Consider the following 20,780-nt stretch of genomic DNA (forward strand, 5'->3'; position numbering starts at 1 on the left):
TCCCTTAATCTGGGTTTATGTAATTTCAGTGCACTCAAACTGGCAGTTGGAGATCAGACGAGGCTGCAAATACCTAATGCAACTCAAGCAAAGCATAACAAAAGTTGCTAGTTTAGTGATGAAACTGGTGAATCTTGCCATCACCTTCTCTCTCTAATTCCTCACCTGAATTGGCCTACTGAAGTGGATGGGGTTGTAACTTGCAACCTCTCACCTCCACATGGCTTTGGTGAGTGGTTGATTGGTTCTCTCATTCTCAGGAGTCTTCAAGGAGCAGCTGGTTGGCTTGCTCCCCTTGCTGTGCATCTCCAGAGAGTCAACTGATTGGTTTATTGTCTCACAATCAACACGAAATAGCTTCAGTATCATTAACAGTCTGTCTCTCCACCCCACAACTTGCTGAAGCTGGTGTTTGAAAAGGTTTACCTTCTACTAGCATTGGTATGTACTGATATCATAGGGAATGAACATCATGGGGTACATAAAGAGTCTTTAAATCATCCACACAGCACTGGAGAAACATCTCCTGGTCATGCTGCTGCAGACGATGTAGCTGGGGCAAGGTGGGCCAACTGTCAGTTCTTTTGAAAATACTTCACGCAGGCAGGAGGCAGTGGGTCTCTGTGCCTGCAGCCAGGGACAGAGGAGGGTACAATGTGCCAACTGACCATCTCTGAAGATCTGTGAGAGGTGAAGTGGCCAGTGAATACACCAAAAGGTACAACTTACTATAAGAGATAATGCAGATTGTTTTGTTTACGCCTTGTCTGCTTGTATCCATCTGTTATTTCTTGTCTCATACTTAGTTTGGAAGCTCTTTGAGGGCAGCGACTGTCTTTTTGTTCTGTGTTTGTACAATACCTAGCCCAATGGGTCCTTGTCCATGACTAAGACTCCTAGGGAAATAATTTATTTTACCTTCTAAACTGTACATATTTTAAACAGTGCTATACTTTGTGATGGGTTTACCCTTCATGTGCCAAACACCTTCTGATTTTAGCACAGCTTCTCTCAGGGATCAGGTCCAGAAAGAGTCTGGCCTGAGAAGAAAGGTTCTGATGGTTAAAGATCCATTCATTCATTTGTGTAGAGATAATTTTGAAAGCAACTCCTTTTAAATAAAAAACTCACAGGAATAATTTGGCCACACACACCAATGGGTTCATGTCTCGTAAATGTGAAAAAGTTTCCATCTAAACAAGAGGGGAAAAAAAGAGTACTGTCAGACAAAAACTTTTGTGAGAAACAGCTCGAGTATAAAGGAGATAAACTTAGTTACCAAACACAGCTACATACTCTTGTACTTATAAATGATATTTTCAAAATCTTAAGTATGCCACAAAAAATACATCTGGATTCAATCTGGACCTTCCCTACATGCCTCAGTGAAGCAGGCCCACTCAGCATTTTTAATTCCTTCTTCTCCCCTCCCCCTGCTTTTTTTTTGAAAGTGTTTTTTTAAAAAAGCTACTCACAATCCTAGGTACTTATCAGACATTTTTTAATATTAAATTTTAGCTGACATGAAATCCATTAAGTATAAAATCCTCTTGGTTTCAAATAAACATGTGCTCCAGTAAGCCTAGTATAGAGGTCTGTGTGATGCAAAAATCTCTGAAGTTTGAAATATTTGTCACTCTAGTTTTTCCTAATTCTTCCTTCATTACAAATCTATCTTTCAAAGGCCACGTCTACACTACAGCATAAAATTGAAATTATTAAAACCGGTTTTATAAAACTGGTTTTATAAAATCGATTTTACGCGTCCACACTAGGGCACATTAATTCGGTGGTGTGCGTCCATGGTCCTAGGCTACCATCGATTTCCAGAGCAGTGCACTCTGGGTAGCTCAGTAAAAGAATGAGACCAATAACTTCGATTTCCGTCCACACTAACCCTAAATCGATATAGTAATATCGATTTTAGGGTTATTCCTCTCGTTGGGGAGGAGTACAGAAATCGATTTTAAGAGCCCTTAAAATCGATTTAAAGTGCCTTGTAGTGTGGACGGGTACAGCGTTAAATCGATTTAACGCTGTTTAAATCAATTTAAAGCTGTAGTGTGGACCAGGCCTTAGAGAGAAAGCAGGGCAGTCAAATTCCTTAGAGCTGATCAATGGAAGGGACAACAGAATGGGCTTTGAGCTAAATAAGGTGAATTTCTTCCCTTCCCTTCTTCCAGTCAGACTCTTCCTCATCCACCCTCAAAGAATGGAATCAAAGAATAGTAGGGAACCTCACTTTCTTCTGGCCCGGGTTTTCGTCTTTATTGAGCCAAAGTCCCTTCTTAACATCTGGTTTCCAATATTGTTACACTGTTATGTGTAACCTCTACCACTAATATTGCCCAATTAAAAAAAAACTCTTCATATTTACTTTCACATGTAGAACTTAATATTTCTCTAGTAAATAATTAATATTGTTTCATTGAATAAATACCAAAAATGTAAATAAGTAAGTTATGTTAACTGTGCCAAATGTGTAAAAAAGGCATCTGATAAGGCTTAACCAACCCTTATTAATGTTTGTCTGAAATCTTTCCCAAGGCAAGATATTTTTCCACATTACAGAATTTTTAGCAGTTCAAAGGCACACCACACTCATCAGTTCTGGCTTGAAAAGTCTCTCTCAAAACTACTCACCCATTGGAATGGTACGACCTTGAACTTTATCAGCCCAGCCTGCACAGTAGCGTACACTTCTAATGCAGGCTCCTAAATCCATTAAGTAGGCAGTGGAAAAAAGTTTTCCACCATCAATGGCTTCCATTGTCTAGAAGAAAACATATCAGCCATGTATTAATAGTGGCAGTTACTTTTTATATCTATCACTTGTTATTGGCTGCCCAAATTATAGATTTGCAACTCTGGTATATTTACTTTCTAGAAGGCAAATCACTTTCTGAAGGAAGCAGAGCCACTGAAAAATCAATTTGGAAACTTGCAAACGAGACATTTCCCTAGGGCTTTACCCTCAGTGATTTATGCAGATAATTTGTTAATGGTGCATTTTAAATGATGCAGGTTCTGGGGAAAAAAAACAGATTTCTGTTAGCTGAATAAGTGAAGCTGCTCTACTTTAGACTGAGTATTCTACTGGTATGTATAAAAAGAGCTACAATCAGAAGCTCCTGGCTCAGATGATACAAATGGATCCATAAATACTGAGCCAGTGGGCGTACTCAGTCTGCACACTCTGCACCAGCTTATTCAGAGCTGGTTAACCCTTCTCAATGATGTCCAAGGAATGCAGAGACTTCCAGCAATGGCAACATCACTCAGGTGTCATTGCACTAGGATACTGTGGTTCTTCAATATTGTGGGAGACCTTCCATGGACCCTCAATGAAAGAGTGAATAATCTGCAAATAATATGAGCAGGGTTCCATTGTGGAGGGCTCCCAGGGCAGAATGGCATCCAGAACCAAACCAAAGTCTCCCAGTCTGTGTATGAGAGGCCTGTACACATGAGGAGCCTTTGATGGAAGGCATTTCAGTATGGGAAAATTAACACCTCCTAAACAACGGATTGTCTTTTATTGGGTAGCTACATAGTGGTAAATGAATGAACAAAATCCTCTAACTTGGTTTCCACGCTCAAGCCCTCCCTCCACCCCTGGCAAATAGCCATCCAAAACATTAACTCTCAAGGTGACAAGTTAGTGATTCCAAATCTGTAATTTCCCCCTCGATCATGGATGCCCACTTCTGTCAGTACTCCAGCCCAAGAGGTAATATTAAAAAAATCCCATGTTCCACCAAGTTTTGATTTCATTTCACTAAAACTTTTCAGAATAGCAAAGATGTTGTTATAGAAAAAATAGACAGTTAAAATGAGTGTTGGAAAGTAGGTTAACATAAATTGAGAATGGACCTGAACATTTGTCCATAGCTTAAAATAAATCAGAACTGAACTTTTAAAACATTGTTGATTTGTGTTTTTCATATTCATCCAGCTGTACACTTACTGCTTTTTGAGATTTCTCACCTAACTGGACCCAGAATGTACAAGCAATCTCACAGAAACACGTATGGCTAGTAAGGCAGATTCCCAGGCTGAGATACAGATCATGGAGGTTTGAGTTAAACCTCTAAAGGTTGGGATGTTTCACTAAGCAATCAAAAGTGTACATGTTCATCCAGAACTAAGCTGAAGATTAAGCAAACTACTCAGAAACCTCTTGGAGACTGAAATATTGTTAGAACACTTTTTCTCATATCTCCCTATGAACAAGGATACCAGGGGTCTTAAACTGAGGCTCTTGTGAGGATCATCAGTAAGAGAAGCACCTAGTATTTCCTGCTCCTAGTTAGGCCAGAAATACTAAAAAATTCCTATGTACTGTATCGGAGTTTCAGCATTTATGCTTTTGGTCCTGGCCAGATATGCAAACTCATGCAAAAAAATAAAATTAAAAAATGAATTGAACTAAAAACTAAACAAACCAAAAAAACCTTTGGATTCACCTTAAGTTTTGATCAATGGTGTTTGCAGGGGTGTTCTAAGTTTATCCAACTTGGTTCAGCTTTGGGTAGGGAAAAATCTCAGAAACTATTGTTGATGAGGTTTGGAAGGTGCTGCATTCAATAATAATGATGCAGAAAAGGCAGACTTGTTCAATAAATATTTTTGTTTTATATTTGTGTATGTAGGGGGAGAACAGATCATGTAGGCATATCATATGATGCTGACATTCTTTCCATTTCACTAGTATCTCAGGAGGATGTTAAACAGGAGCTACTAAAGTTGTACATTTTTAAATCAGCAAGTGCAGATAACTTGCATCCGAAAGTTTTAAAAGAGCTGGCTGATCTTGCTCGACTGTTAATGATGATTTTCAGCAAGTCTTGGAACACTGGAAGTTCCAGAAAATTGGTAGAAAGCGAATGTACCAACATTTAAAAAAGGTAAACAAGAAGACCTGGTAATTATAGACCTGTCAATATGACATCAGTCCCAGGAAATGTAATGGAGTGTCTGACAGAGGACTTCAATAATAAAAAATAATTAATGCCAATCAATATGGATTTATGGAAAATAAATCCTGTCAAACTGACTTGATTTTTTTATGAGATTATAAATTTGGTTTATAAAGGTAATAGTGTTGATGTAATAGACATCTTTTGTAAGGCATTTGACATGGTACCACACAACATTTTGATTAAAAAACTTGACTATAAAATTAACACGGCACATATTAAAGAGATTAAAAGGTGCTAACTGATAGGTCGCAGAATATAATTGTAAATAGGGAATCATCATCAAACAGACATGTTTCTAGTGTAGTACTGTAGGGATTGGTTCTTGGCCCTACATTATTTTGCATTTTTATCAATGTTTATGAAGAAACATAAAATCATAATTAAGTTTGCTGATGACACAAAAATTGGGGGAGCAGTAAATAATGAAGAGGACAGGTCACAGATACAGAGTGATCTGGATGGCTTGGTAAATTGGGAACAAGCAAACAATCTGTGTTTTTAATACGGATAAATATAAATGTATACATCCTAGAACAAAGAATGTAGGCTATGCCTACGGGATGGAGGAAACTCTACCCAGGGTAACAGTGACTCTGAACAAGATTTGAGAGTCATGGTTTATAATCAGCTCGACATGAGCTGACAGTGCAACACTGTGACCAAAAGGGCTAATGCATAAACAGGGGAATTCTGAGTAGGAGTGTAGAGGTTATTTTGCTTATGTATTTGGGATTGGTGCAATTTCTCTTGGACTACTGTGTCCAGCTCCGGTGTCCACTGTTCAAGAAGTATGTTGATAAATTGGAGAGGGTTTAAAGAAGATCCATAAGAATAATTAAATGATTAAAAATCATGCCTTACAGTGATAGACTCAAGGAGCTCGATTTATTTAGCTTAACAAAGAGAATGTTAAGGGATGACTAGATCACAGTGTTTAAGTACCTACAAGGAAAACAAATATTTAGTAATGGTCTCCTCAATCTAGCAGAGGAAAGTATAACATGATCCAATGGCTGGAACTTGAAGCTAGACAAATTCAGATAGGAAATAAGGTGTAAATTTTCAGTGTGGGCAATTAGCCATTAGAATAATTTACTAAGGGTCATGGTGAATTCTCCATCATTGATAACTTTTAAATCAAAATCGGATTATTTTTTTAAAAAAGATATGCTCTCGGAATTACTTTTCAGAAGTTCTATAGTTTTTGTTATACAGAAGGTCAGCCCAGAGGTCTTGGAATCTATGTTTTTATGAACACTTCCTATCTAAAATGAAAGAGGGATCCAATATCATGGGGAAGGTGTGGGAAATAAAAACAAATTAAGGAAAACAGAGATGTAAAAGAGGTTTTGGTAGGGGAGGGAAGGAGTAATTAGATATTATAGGATCGGCAAGTAAGAAAAAAAACAAATCTGACTGCTTCAGCTGTCTTGTAGAAGTAGCTTATTTTCCTTTTCTCTTCAAAGAATCATAGAACTGGAAGGGACTTCAAGAGGTGACCTAGTCCAGTCCCCTGGACTGAAGGCAGGACTAAGTATTATCTAGACCATCCCTGACAGGTGTTTGTCCAACCTGCTCTTAAAAAACCCCAGTGATGGAGATTCCTCACTAGGCAATTTATTCCAGTGCTTAACCAAACTGACAGGAAGTTTTTCCTTATGTCCAACCTAGACCACCCTTGATGCAATTTAAGCCCATTGCTTCTTGTTCTACCCTCAGAGGTTAAGAACAACATTTTTTTCTCCCTCCTCCTTGTAACAACCTTTTATGTACTTGAAAACTGTTATCATGTCCCCTCTGAGTCTTCTCTTCACCAGACTAAACAAACCCAATTTTTTCAATCTTTCCTCACAGGGAATGTTTTCTAAATCTTTAATCATTTTTGTTGCTCTTTTCTGAACTTTTTCCAATTTGTCCACATCTTTCCTGAAATGTGGCTCCCAGAACTGGACACAATACTCCAGTTGAGGCCTAATCAGCACAGAGTAGAGCAGAATTACTTCTTGTGTCTTGCTTACAACACTCCTGCGAATACATCCCAGAATGATGTTTGCTTTTTTTGCAACAGTGTTACACTGTTGACTCTTACACCTCTATAGGCTGTCCTGTATGGCAAAGATACAAATATCAGTATATGTCATCATTAAAATTGGTATATAAAATCCAAATCAAAAGTAAGACTCTTTTAAAATGAGTAAACCACTAGTTCAAATAGTGGAAGGCTCAAAATGTAGCTGCCTCAGTGTTTCCCAAGACGTGTGACAGCTAGTTCTTCTGTTAGGTCTGACAGGACTAGTTCAGAGTGGGCACTTTGTGGAAGAAAAGTATATGTTCAGATCTGATTTTTGAAAAAGAAACTACCCAAGACACTAGCAGTTGCCAACTCTCAAGTGTGAGCAAGTGACCACAGCCCCTATAAATCTTCATTTTTGGGTTTAAAAGCCTTTCGGAATGTAGGCAAGTGTTACTTAAGAAGACTCTATAGCCAGAAAGAAAGGGAAGGGCAAATGGATATTTCTTTGCAGATATTTATGTATTTTTGTAGGCTAAGTATGCTGGTTCTGTTACATTAAATTGTTGGTGCCATCTGCAGCTGCTGGCTGTACAGTTTGAATGCTGTGGTTAAATTACTCTAGGTGATGTGGCTAAATCATTGTGTCATCTTGGATGTTAGCTACACTGGATGCTGTGGCTAAGTTTCTGGCACCTTTGGCAGCAAAACACTGTCCCAGCTCAGGATTTTGTGAACAATTACAATATCTGCTGGTTATTTTTTATGTAGCTAACTACTATAAGACCCTATCTCTAACACTGCTTGCAATAGCAAAGTGAATGTCTCATTGACAACAACAAAACTGGGCTACAGAAAAAGGTGTAGGTAAATATTTTGGACTGGGTACACAGCTATTTGCAGTACTGGTGTAAAGTTTTAAAATGCATTAATGCAAGCTGTCAGCCATCTGATTGTTAAAATGGTCCTGTAAGGAGCACTCTGCTAAATATTCAGAGTTAGGTGGTCCTCTATTTGCTCACCTTCTCACTGTCAACAGCAAATATTTTGCTGGCTTTGATCTTTGATTCAAAATTTGTTGGACACACGGGAGGGGGAGGGGAGGAGGACAAGGTAGTGGCAGTGATGAAAACGGTGCATTAATGAAATCCAAAATTCCTTTCATCTTTAAATAGTATCTACTGTAATTCTCGAAGAGTGGAGCTTCGCTTTTAGGACCTGATTTAGCAATTTTGAGCATGTGCTTAAATACCATTGAAGTTACACTGATGTTAGTGGGAAATGAGTATGACTTAAAGCTGAGCATGTGCTTAAGTGCTTTGCTGAATGAGGGTACAAAAGTGCAGGTCATTTAAACATGCCAATTAGCAGTACAAAACAAACCAGTCAGAGACTTGGCTGAAAACAAGCACAGACATCGCCTGATTTTCAGAAGGGCTGAGCCCCAACTTCTCCCACATATTCTGAGTCCTTTGAAAATCATGGCATCAGTACAAGACCACCCTTTTCCTTCTCTCTGTAAATGCTTTATACTTACAGCTAAGAGTAGACGATCTCTTTCAATTAAGTCAGCTAGTTTATTTAAGAGCCTTCCCCGTTCTGAAGCATCCATTGTACGCCATGGTGACCCAAGCTGAAAAGCTTCTCTCGCTGCTTTAACAGCTTTGTCTATGTCCTCCTGTGTGTGAAGAATATGGAGACTTATTTGATTGATATTTGATTCTGTCATATAATCCTGTTTTTTTTCTATTTGTACAGCACCTAAAGTGTGCTAGACATTTTGCAGAATAAATACAAGAAATCAACCTTGCTGCAAGCAGCTTACAGTCTAATTAGAAGAGAGCAATTATTTTACATCTCTTTTTTTCAAACATGCTCACTATCACTTGAAAACTTTCCCAGTTATATGAAGGAAACAGCTGAAGTCTCAAAGCCCATACATAGGAGTATATTAAGGAACTCCACTTTTAAGTCTAGATTTTCAAAAATGTACCCCCCATTTTAGCACCCACAGTTATTTGCAGTTATATTTCAATGTCCAGGTAATTGCCACAAATCAGGCATCCAAACATCTAATGTAGCCTAACGTCTGGACATAACCGCCCCCACAAGGTTTGGGTAAGGCCAGATTCAAAATATGTCTCTTAAAATATTTCCTATGATGACCACAGATGTATTCTTCGGAAAGCAAATCATCTTTGTTTTTTTAATTGTAAGTGTAGGACCTAAGTACTCTAAATCATGGAAGTGTCTGATTAATTGACCAGGTTTTAATTGTCAACCCTAAGCACTCCACAATGCTGGCACTGTCTTTACATTAAGCATGTTAACTTGTCAGCCTATGGCAGTTTTTATAATACTGTTTATTATTAATCTTTTGGCTTTCACAATGACGGAGCAATGTATATTTCACTGTGTGGAATTGTATTTTCATGGAGGGTGATCTAGGATGCAAAAGAAGCAATTAAAGGCCTACTTAGAAATGATTTCAGTATTTGGGAGTTTGTCGTACTTCACACATCCTGCTGCTCCTTTTCCAAGTAAAATAAAAATGGAGGTGCAGTTCAGGGCTGGTCCACACTACGGGGGGAAATCGATCTTAGATACGCAACTTCAGCTACGTGAATAACGTAGCTGAAGTCGAATATCTAAGATCGGATTACTCACCCATCCTCACCGCGCGGGATCGATGTTCGTGGCTCTCCCTGTCGATTCCACAACTCCGTTGGAGTTGATGGCGTTCCGGAATCGATATAAGCGCGCTCAGGGATCGATATATCGCGTCTAGATGAGACGCGATATATCGATCCCCGAACAATCGATTTTAACCCGCCGATATGGTGGGTAGTCTGGACGTAGCCTCAGCCATTTGGTCTTTTTTTGAAAGTGTATTTCTAGAAAAAGTAGGAATCTATCTGTAGCACAATTTTTTGTGCAATTTGCATGTACAATTTAAGCAGCAACTTCTGAAAATTTGTCCCATGCTGTTATTTGCCGATTCTCCTCTCACACTGGTGTAAATCAGGAGTAACTCCACTGAATTCAGCACTATGGTAAAATTGTTGTGAAAGGAGAATCAGGCCCAATACTTTAAATCAATATTGATAACTGAAATTGAATTATCTTTGTATGACTTAATGAGGGACAAATCATGTCATGGAGAGCACAGAAAGCAAAATAACCAGTGCAGACTTGCTATGCAGGCAGGGTCTTCCTACAGTGGGTACTTACCATCAAAGCACAGACAGCTCCACAGTGGCTCTCTGTGTCCAAGTCAGCATGAGGTTTGGGGGCAGGATGAAGGAAAGGAGTGTGTGGAGCAAATGGATTCATGACCATGTAGCTCTGCTGACCAATCCCAGCTACATGGGAAGGCACGGTAGCTGTGGGGAATATTGAGGCTACAATAAAGCTAAGAGGTAGTTTCACTAATATTTTGTAGCCTGATGGAGATGGAGAGGATTCCTTCCCCAAGGTACCAGTGGAGCTACCACATGCATAGCTCATGTATTTGATCCCAAATTGAACATTTATATTTTATCTGTCACAGATGAAAAAACTATATACGCTGTATGATGGAATGTAATCCACATACTGATTTAGATGTAATGTTTTCCTACAAGTGTAAAAATATCAAAGGTACACAATGTCTCTACGGTATTATGCCCCATCCCTTCACTCAGCATGAATAGCAGGGGAAATGCATAGCAGAATGAGGGAACATCCACCCCACAAGCCCATGGAGTGGCCTTGCAATCTCAGCTCAATGGCTGAAGTAGCCCCCATGTACCCTTAATATGGCCTTGCTTTGAGAGATAGGATTGAATGGTCTGCACAGTGGCAGAACCTCTTCCTCGCTCCCACAAATTCATGACCCATCTTATCCACACATAAGCCAATAGTGAGTTACGGGTGCTTAGCACCTCTGACAATTAGGTCACTTATTTAAGTGCTTAGTTTAAGGCACCTAAGGGTGAAAATCTTGGCCTAGACCATTTAAAATTGTCTCAGATGTGTCTCAAATTCTTATTTTAATTATTTGTGGTTCCAATATCATATAATGAATGGAATGTGCAGATATGGTTGTAAAAAATGCAGATATGTTCAAGACATTTTCTATCATACTTGTTGAAATTTCAGAATTCTTCCATGCACTCTATCAGATATTAATGACCCAAAACAACTGTTACAATAATTAATGCCATTTAATTTTATGGTGCCTATCAGCCTAAGGATAATAGATGCTGTCATAAACAGATAAGTAAGAGTTAATAGTGCTTCATATCTCTTTTGCCTGGAAAGGGTTAACAAGATCAGTGAGCCTGGCTGTCACCTGACCAGAGAACCAATCAGGGGACAGGATACTTTCAAATCTTGAGGGAAGATAGTTTTGTGCTGTGCTGTTAGTTTTTTGGTTGTTGTTCACTCTGGGGGCTCAGAGGGATCAGACGTGCAACCAGGTTTCTCTCCAATCTCTCCAATCCAGGCGCTTATAAGTTCAGAATAGTGAGTACTAGGTAGATAAAGTGAGTTAGGCTTATGGTTGTTTTCTTTATTTGCAAATGTGTATTTGGTTGGAAGGAGTTCAAATGTGTATTTGGCTGAAAGGAGTTCAAATTGGTATTTTGCTGAAAAGATTTTTAATTTGTACTTGTATACTTAGGCTGGGAGGGTATTCCCAGTGTCTATAGCTGAAAGACCCTGTACCTATTCCATTTTTTAAAATTTATAAAGATAATTTTTACTGTTTTTTCTTTCTTTAATTAAAAGCTTTTCTTGTTTAAGAACCTGATTGTTTTTTTATTCTGGTGAGACCCCAGGGGACTGGGTCTGGATCCACCAGGGAATTGGTGGGGCGAAAGGAGGGAAGGGGGAGAGAGAGGTTAATTTCTCTCTGTGTTAGGATTACTTTCTCTCTCAGGGAGAGTCTGGGAGGGGAAGAGAGAAGGAGGGCGAAAGATGCATTTTTCTCTCTGTTTAAGATTCAAGGAGTTTGAATCACAGTGATCTTCCAGGGTAACCCAGGGAGGGGAAGCCTGGGAGAGGCAATGGTGAGGGAAAAGGTTTTCTTTCCTTGTGTTAAGATCCAGAGGGTCTGGGTCTTGGGGTTCCCCAGGCAAGGTTTTGGGGGGACCAGAGGGTATCAGGCACTGGAATTCCTGGTTGGTGGCAGTGCTACGGGTCCTAAGCTGGTAATCAAGCTTAGAGGAATTCATGCTGGTACCCCATCTCTTGGACGCTAAGGTTCAGAGTGGGGGTTTATACCATGACAGATGCTTATAGTCTATATATGATCAAATGCTTATTTTTGCAAGGATCTTTTCAACTATACAGTCAAAAATAGCTAGTTAGAATCCATAAAACCAGAAAGCTAAACTTAAATTCAACTAATTAAGTCATGTGAGCAAAAAATACAAAAGCCTGCTTTGTGAGTTGTATGAAGACTAAATTTAATATAGAAATCTACACCAAGAGACAGAGACAGATAATTATGCACAGGGCCAGGCTTACAAGGTTTTTGTCTTTTTTTTACTCTTGTTATAAATGTGCATTTACTTTACATCTCACTGACCATTTGTTAAATAAATGTAGTCATGCTTTATTATTACTAGGGGCCTTCAGGATTAGTGAACTTAGCCTGAAAGAGCCATCTAACTGAAAAGAAAACAGCTCCCAAACATGTGTGTCTGTGCTTTGTAATCGTCACTTTAAAAAACAAACAAACCACTGAAAGACAGTGTACAGCTCTTTGTTAACTCTATTGTACACAAAAATTAAATTCCTAAAATCTCTTGGCTCATTATCTAAAAACTAGACTCTAGAATATTAGGTTTACAATGACTGTGTAAATTACTAGATTTGTACATTTCACTAGACAATTTAGTTAATAGCAGTTTTTCATTACACATTAGTTTACAAAATTACTGTACATGAAGCAAACCTGTATGCTGAACAGCATTATCTCTTTATTTAAGGATTTAGATTGCTTGTAAAGAATGAAAGCTACAAGAGTTTCAAATGCTAAGTGAACAGTTTCCGGTCACAAGTGATTTAATTTGAGGATGATCGAATATCAGGTCAACCTGATTTGCAATGTAACTTGATTTTTAAACATTAAAAAGAGAAGTAGTTGAAGGGTAGCACTTTACATGAAAGGTACCTACAATGCTAGTGACATACAATCAATCAAGAGTGGTTATGAAATTCTTTGGATAAGGACAAAAGGAATGAAAAATGAAGACGAAGCCACGCTGAGCATCAGCTACAGACCACCTGGACTGGAGAAGGACAAGAATGAAAAATTTCAAGACCAGATTTCATAGGGCCAGAATTACTACTGTTTTTTTTAATGAACACTTGTTATAGATGTGCATTTACTTTACATCATACTGAGCATTTGTTCAATAAATGCAGTCATGCTTCCTACATCATGAGTCTTCCTGAGGTATTTGAAACCATGGGAAACCATTCTCATGAGAGACTTTATCTAGCCATCTGTTTTATAAGAAATAGATCCAAACTTGCATAGCAAAGATGTTCCAAACATTGCCAGGTATCTTACAATCAGCTCTTGTGCTTGGACACCTATCAGACAAATCATACTTGGACCTGAATCCTGTCATCAAATCCATGGTGTAGGTATCTGGTAAAGTCCTGAAACCTGTAACTTAGAATCCACAGAATTATGCTTCAGATAAAATATTTTATGTTGGATCTGGATCTGTACCATATTAGGGCCAAATGATTACTGGAAGGGGATGGGAAGCTGAGCAACAGAAGCACTGAATTGTGCTCCTACGTATTCAAAGGCTGAACACATAATAAAGTAAACAAATTATTTGGTCTAGTAAAAACCAATAAAACTGGCAGAAATCAGAAAAAAATTAAAACGAGGACATTTAGGGTAAATATGAAGGGGTTTTGGTGACAGTGAAACTATGGGTAAGACTCTCTGCAATTTAAGTCTGGGCGCAGATTCAGGCTTGAGCCCAAGCCCTCTTCTGTCTACACACAAATCTCTCGGGCTCAGACCTAGATCCTAGGATCCTGCAGGGGTGGAGAGGTTGAGCCCAAGTCAAGCTTGGACCCAGGATTTAAGCTCCATTGTTTTACCGTGTAGATGCAGCCTCCTCTGACTTGGTCCTGGGAGTCTGCCAAAAGTATCTCACAATTCCATGGGATAATTTCCTTTGTCCTCTCTGTCCTTAGCATCTCCAATCCACTCAAGGGAAACAGACACAATCCCCATTGGTGTAATGCAGCAGCTTGGTAAGCCAGTGTTTAACACTTCCATTGTCTTCCCAATGACAAGCTACTAACACACCATGAGAGAGCCTTCTGGGTTTCCAATGAAAGCTGAACAGAAGCAGTCTTTTGCAAAGCGTGCTGCTCCATGGTCATGAGAGCACAGCCAGATTTGGGTAAAACTCTGGTACAAAGCCAGCAAAACAGTGGACCTTAGTCAGAGTACTTGGAATGACCATGCAGACCAGCAAATAGCAAAGAAACTGGCAGCATTGCAAATGTACTGGCTCCGTGACCAGTGCAGGGAGCGGATTAATCATTTCAAACCAAGGACCAGAACTGCACCTTGGGCAACTCACTGTCATCATGCCCATTTTATGAGGAGTTTGACTGGAAACAGCTCCATTCAGGAGGAAATGACTCGCCTCTGGCTTTGCAAAGACTGTGAAGAGCACAGAAAGCCACAGTACAGCACTGGCATCTGACGAAGTGGGTATTCACCCACGAAAGCTCATGCTCCAATACGTCTGTTAGTCTATTAGGTGCCACAGGACTCTTTGTTGCTTTTTACAGATCCAGACTAACACAGCTACTCCTCTGATACAACACAGACACTGGAATCCAAATGGGTCATAAACATCTCCAATGGGATTTCAGTCTGTCAAAAGCACTTTCAACAACCATTCAACACCAGCTGATAGTGTAATTAAACCATCTTTTGCCAGGGCTTCTGAAAGCAGGGTACAGTTTCATAAGCCAAGGCAAAAGGGGTTACATGCAGTCCTTCAGAATAATGGTGGGGGCAGTGACTCTGTTGATGTCAGTGTCATTTGGTGGGAGTAGTGTCCAAGCCTGTTCATTCTCTAAGTCACAAAAGGGACTGACCTAGCTTCTGGCCATCTCACAGTTTTAGGGTAATTGTGAGCTTCAGCCCAATAAGCATTTCTTTATGGCTGTTGACTTAGTGGGAATTATGTATATATAATGAAAGCAGGACTGGATACTTAGTATTAAAACAGGTGCAAAATAATTTTAATTAAATTAAAAAACCCTGAAAAATTGTGTTTTCTGTATTTTGTTATTAATTTCACCATGGACCCATTTATATTCATAAAAATCATTATTTGTGAGCAAACTTCTTGAAACAAAAATGGGCCAATTTTGAGGCCAAAAATGATGTCACAAATGAGAAAACTTTATAGAAACAGAAAAAACATGTGCCTGTATGTGCTTGTGTAAACGTGCATACTTGGGAATGAACATACACAAAGGAAAATATTTGCATGAATGAAAACATTAACAGATAAAATGAGTAATTTTTTCCACAGGTCTAGTTAAAAGTTTTTCTACACTTGTCAGCTAGAAATAGAACACTCGCATATCAGGCTTCCTTTTAGAGAGTTCATCCAAAAAATGTCTGTGGTCATCAGTTCTAAAACGATGGAAACAAAAGAGCCTTCTATATTTAAACATATCACCCTGTACTTGATAATGTGCACTGAAACTAGATAGTATTCTTAAGTGAAGTCTTTTCAAACAGAAAATTATACAAAATTATGAAAATATAGGAAATTTGCTCTTGAGTTCTTAGGGTTCCATTTCAGATTTTTGAAGTTACTGTATATAAGTGTATCTTTTTTCCCCCCAAGTGGTCTTATACATGGCAAAATAAGTACATTTCTCTTCAGCTATTACCAACTTTTGCAGTCCTCCCATCAAATCTTAACAATTAAGCATGTATGAGCCAGCTCTGTTTTGCAGGAACTGGTGCTGGTGATTCAGCAGGCAGCATTCATCACTGCAAATCTGTATTAAATCAATGACCAGCTGTGCTGTAAGGAAGCACTATCTTACTGGAAGTGTCGTCATTCATAAAAGACATACATACAGAGTTGTGTCCACTTGTTAGCAAAGATTCCCTGGCATTTTATATAAGAGTTAAGGGGTTAGCGTGGCCAAATAGCAGTGTGGCTGACTACTGTAACTGTACTTACATAGCACATGCGCTTAGTGTGAGTAGAACTATTAAGAAAGGCTTTCACAGTAAGCAAAACTTTGAAATAAATCAGTCAGTGATGAATAGGTAGTATCCCAGTTATTTTCATGGCATCAGGTATATCATTATATCTTGACTGAAGGAACAATCAGAATAAGGAGCTGGGCAGTATGGCAGGAAAGAATTCAGATATAAATAGTCAGTATAATAGTAAGATGAATTGAGAAAGCAATTAGCCAAACACAAGGCTTTGTTTCTAAAATGTTCTCTTTTTTTCAAGTTTACTTAGGTGACTAAATCCTTCTCCAGTGTACAGTAGTTTGTGAATCTGGTGTAGTGCCCAATACAAAGATCTTGATCCTGGTCTCAGCGTAATCAATAGCGGCGCTGTTATGGAGCCAAATGCTCTGCTGGTGGAAGCTGGTATAGCTCCACTGAAGTCGTGGAACTGTGCCAATTGGAACCAGCACAGCATATGTCCCATTGCCTTGCAAATGCTGGATTGGATACAAAGAAAGCTGTGAGATGGCAAAGCTTTAACAACCTACCTTGTCTCCTTCTTCTACCTCACAAATTTTATCTCCAGTTGCAGGGTTATAGACTGCAAATTTTTTGCCATTAGTTGCATCATGCCATTCATTATTTATAAATATCTGCAAGGAAATAAGGAAACAAAGAGTGGAACATCATCAATAACACAGATATAGTTTATTACCTGTTTTCAATGAAAAATCAACATGGTATCATCCAGTAGCTGAGAGCTATCCAATGATCCTTTTTTGTTTTAGGTCCCTATGCATCAATGGGATATAGGTCCCTTCGATTTCTGCAGAGTAAATATGGATAAATAAATGTGGAATTTTAAAGATTTTGAAAATTTCAATAACATTCACTTATCTGCTTTGAGTCACCATTGACTTAAAAATGCAGCCATTCTCTCATGGTTTTCATCTCATATAATAAAATAATTGCTTCTTTAAGATGATTGGCACTCAGGAAACTAGCATAAGTGAATAGAAGGCCTATTCTATTCTATATGACCTATAGAGTCTTCTATCCACTTTCACAACTACTGCAGCTCCTCTACTGTTAATATGCCCCTTTAACATGGGTAGGGATGACAGATGGAACTATGTAGCTGTATATTCTCCTGTTCTGCTCCACTGGCATACAAGGATCTCCTTGGGGAACTGAGCTCTGTGCTGCACAGGGAATGTAAACTCCCTGTGTAGCCCTTTTAAAATCCTGTTTCCTCTTTGCCCAGCAGAACCACACAGGTTTTGCTGCCAGGGGAGCCTTTTTGCCTCAGAGGCAGACAATTTGTCACCTAACAGAAGATGACAAACAACTAGGTCAGAGTAGTCGTAGATATTTTGGAGGGATCAATTTTATTTAAACATTTATCTAACTTTTCTTTCATTTCCTTTCAAACAACATGTGTCTCTGAAATGAAAGACAACACTAAAGAGCTGCAGCCAGTTTAATGAATCTATAACAAAGAAGGAACCATTGAGGCATAGTGCAAGAGCCAGAAAATGCGGTTTGTATACTCCTCTATTTCCATATCACAGGAGAAAAATAAAAAGGAACACTAATCTCTGTGATTTTATTTCCAAATCTGGCCTGCGAATTGGTGCTTCATTAAATATGATCCTAATAAAAGTTTATTTAAAAGCAGAAATGTAATGCTATTAATGTTTTACAGGAACTAATGGATCTACTTCATTTCATGGAGGAGTATCCGCACATCAAAAATGACACCGCTTATTTAGCAAAATCATGGATTGTCTTTGTAACTATTAGATGGATCTTAAAGACACCTTGCACATATATTTCAAAATGCATGCAATAATGCTGGAAACTTATTAAAGCTGTTATAAAACTACAAATTGTTGTATTATTTAAGTGAAAACATTGTGCAATGTGATATATTTTATAGCCTAGGAAGTTTCACACAAACACAAGGTGAAGCTCTTAAAATTCTGGCAATGCAAAAGTGAAGGCTGTATATATGCATTACAATAGTATGGGCCTATTTTTCTGCTGGTGCTGAGATCCACCAAATTTACACCAACAAGGAACTTTGTGCATAGTCTTAAATTACATAACCACATAGTATTTTTAGACAAGATGGCTACCAACTTTAGTTCCCAGGAGAGCTCCACATTGCAACCTTCATGTTCTTTTAATTTGGAGTGGAAGGGCTGTATGGATTTTAAAACATAGCTACGTATCTGCTATAGTGTTATATATTTTGTGAAAAGGGGATTTCCAATCATAGGAAATGAGAAAAAAAATAAAGGTTTTCTGATATAGAGTAGTTTTTTGTGTGATTACATCACCACTCACTTTGAGAGTCTTTACTGGATCCCCGTAATCCACCACATCAGATTAGCATTTCTTGCCCTCACATTCAAGGCCTTACACAACTTCTTTCCATCCTATATCTCTGATTTAATCTTTTATCATGTCTGTCTCACCATTTTCCCTCTACAAATGACACCAGACTTGATGCTCCATGTATCTCCTTCTCTCACACATTTCTCTGTGACTTATTCCATGCTTTTGCCTTTGCCTGGAATACCTTCCTCATCCCAGGTAACCAAACCAGCAACTGGTTCTCATTCCAATGATTTCTAATGACTAACTTCTTGCACAGTCTGCACTAGAAGTGGGCTAGTAACATTTAAAAACAAACAAACCAAACCAATAAGCTATTCTTACCCCTAGGTATTGTGACAGGGTCAGGCCAGAGGGCTATAGGAGAGTGTTTTTATTGGTAGCCAGGAAGTGGGCGGGCAAAGCCTGCCCACTGTCAAAGGAACTCCCTCCAGTCTAAGGGGAGGATCCAAAGGTCTGTGATACCAAACAAATATGGGGGACAACTAATGAAAAAAACAGGATTGGGAGTGAGGTCATAGGGCTAAACGAAGGGAATCTGATGGGTACACCGAGCAGAGAACCCCAGACAATGCCCACTGCTCCTCGAAGCTGTCAAGGAAGCCAGTGGACGCCGCCCAGAGGAACTCTGCCCGGATGCGTGAATGGACAGAGGAGCGGAAATAGGCCCCACAGTCGCAGGAAATCCCATCGGCCAACCTCCTCTCCCTGGTTTTGTAGATGGCCAGTTTGGCCAGAGCCAAGAGGAGGCTGACAAGGAGGTAATACAGGACAGTGGTATCCACTTCTAAAGGACCTCCCCCGAGCCTAAGGGAAGGATCCACAGGTCTGTGATACCAACTAATTCCGTGGGACAACTAATGAAAAAACAGGATCAGGAGTGAGGTCACAGGGCTAAACGAAGGGAACCTGATGGGGACATCAAGCAGAGAACCCCGGACAATGCCCACTGCTCCTCAAAGGCATCAAGGGAGCCAGCGGACGCCGCCCAGAGGAATTCTGCCCTGATGCATGAACGGACGGAGGAGCAGAAATAGGCCCCACAGTTGCAGGAAATCCCGTCAGCCAACCTCCTCTCCCTAGTTTTGTAGATGGCCAGTTTGGCCAGGGCCAAGAGGAGGTTGACAAGGAGGTAATACAGGAGACTGTTAGAAGGCAGATATATTAGTCCCAGATTAAGTAGATCCCTTTTCCCTGGATCAGGTAACATGGGCGGTTCCAGAACAATCTGGAACTTGCTGGAACCAATTAAGGCAGGCAGGCTAATTAGGACACCTGAAGCCAATTGAGAAGAAACTGCTAGAATCAATTAGGACAGGCTGGCTAATCAGGACTCCTGAGTTTAAAAAGGACCTCACTTCAGTTTGTGGCGTGCATGTAAGGAGCTGGGAGCAAGAAGCACTAGAAGCTGAGAGTGGGAAGGTGTATTGCTGGAGGATTGAAGAGTACAAACATTATCAGACACCAGGAGAAAGGTCCTGTGGTGAGGATAAAGGAGGATAAGGAAGAGTCCATGGGGAAGTAGCCCAGGTTGTTGTAGGTGAAGCGCAGCTGTTCCAGGAGGCACTCTAGACAGCTGCAGTCCACAGGGCCCTGGGCTGGAACCTGGAGTAGAGGGCGGGCCTGGGTTCCCCCCAAACCCTGCAACTCCTGATCAGACACAGGAGGAACTGACCTGGATTGTCGGTTCTACCAGAGGGGAAGGTCTCTGGGCTGTTCCCTGATCCACATGGTGAATCTCTGAGGCAAACAAATCTGCCAATAAGTGCAAGACCCACCAAGATAGAGGAGGAACTTTGTCACAGTATCCTGTCATATTGATTTCTGTCTTTTTGATTTTAAGCTCTTATATAGTACTGAGCATATTGTTGGGAATTCACAAACATAATGAATAACAAAAAATGTACTGTGGCCAGTATAAACCAAAGATAATCAAACTACTTTATACCACAGCCTTAAAACTGCTGAGATCACTATCCAAAGATTATTTCATATTTGCCAGGAACTGCATTACATATGCAGATTTAACCTTTATGCAGGCAGAAAGAGCAGCGTGTGCCAATTTCCCTTTTTATAGCTGGAACAATCACCCTCTTGCACAGATAAGAACATTGAGATATCCTGGTGCACAGGCACACTTTAATAA

At 39.6% G+C, this 20,780-nt stretch overlaps 1 protein-coding gene across 3 annotated transcripts in view; it reads right to left on the reverse strand.

Annotated features, from left to right (window-relative positions):
* Nucleotides 1-20,780, reverse strand: part of ALDH1A1 (aldehyde dehydrogenase 1 family member A1) — a 71,536-nt gene that overhangs the window by 20,513 nt on the left and 30,243 nt on the right. For all 3 annotated transcript variants that reach the window (XM_050944197.1, XM_050944196.1, XM_050944195.1), the window contains 4 exons: nucleotides 16,783-16,887; nucleotides 8,531-8,671; nucleotides 2,644-2,773; nucleotides 1,132-1,193 (listed from right to left, as the gene is read on the reverse strand). In XM_050944197.1, coding sequence (XP_050800154.1) covers nucleotides 1,132-1,193; nucleotides 2,644-2,773; nucleotides 8,531-8,671; nucleotides 16,783-16,887 — 438 coding nt within the window. The remainder of the gene's footprint in view (nucleotides 1-1,131; nucleotides 1,194-2,643; nucleotides 2,774-8,530; nucleotides 8,672-16,782; nucleotides 16,888-20,780) is intronic.

This window comes from Gopherus flavomarginatus, chromosome 3, assembly GCF_025201925.1.
Source record: "Gopherus flavomarginatus isolate rGopFla2 chromosome 3, rGopFla2.mat.asm, whole genome shotgun sequence".
Classification (NCBI taxonomy): Eukaryota; Metazoa; Chordata; order Testudines; family Testudinidae; genus Gopherus; species Gopherus flavomarginatus.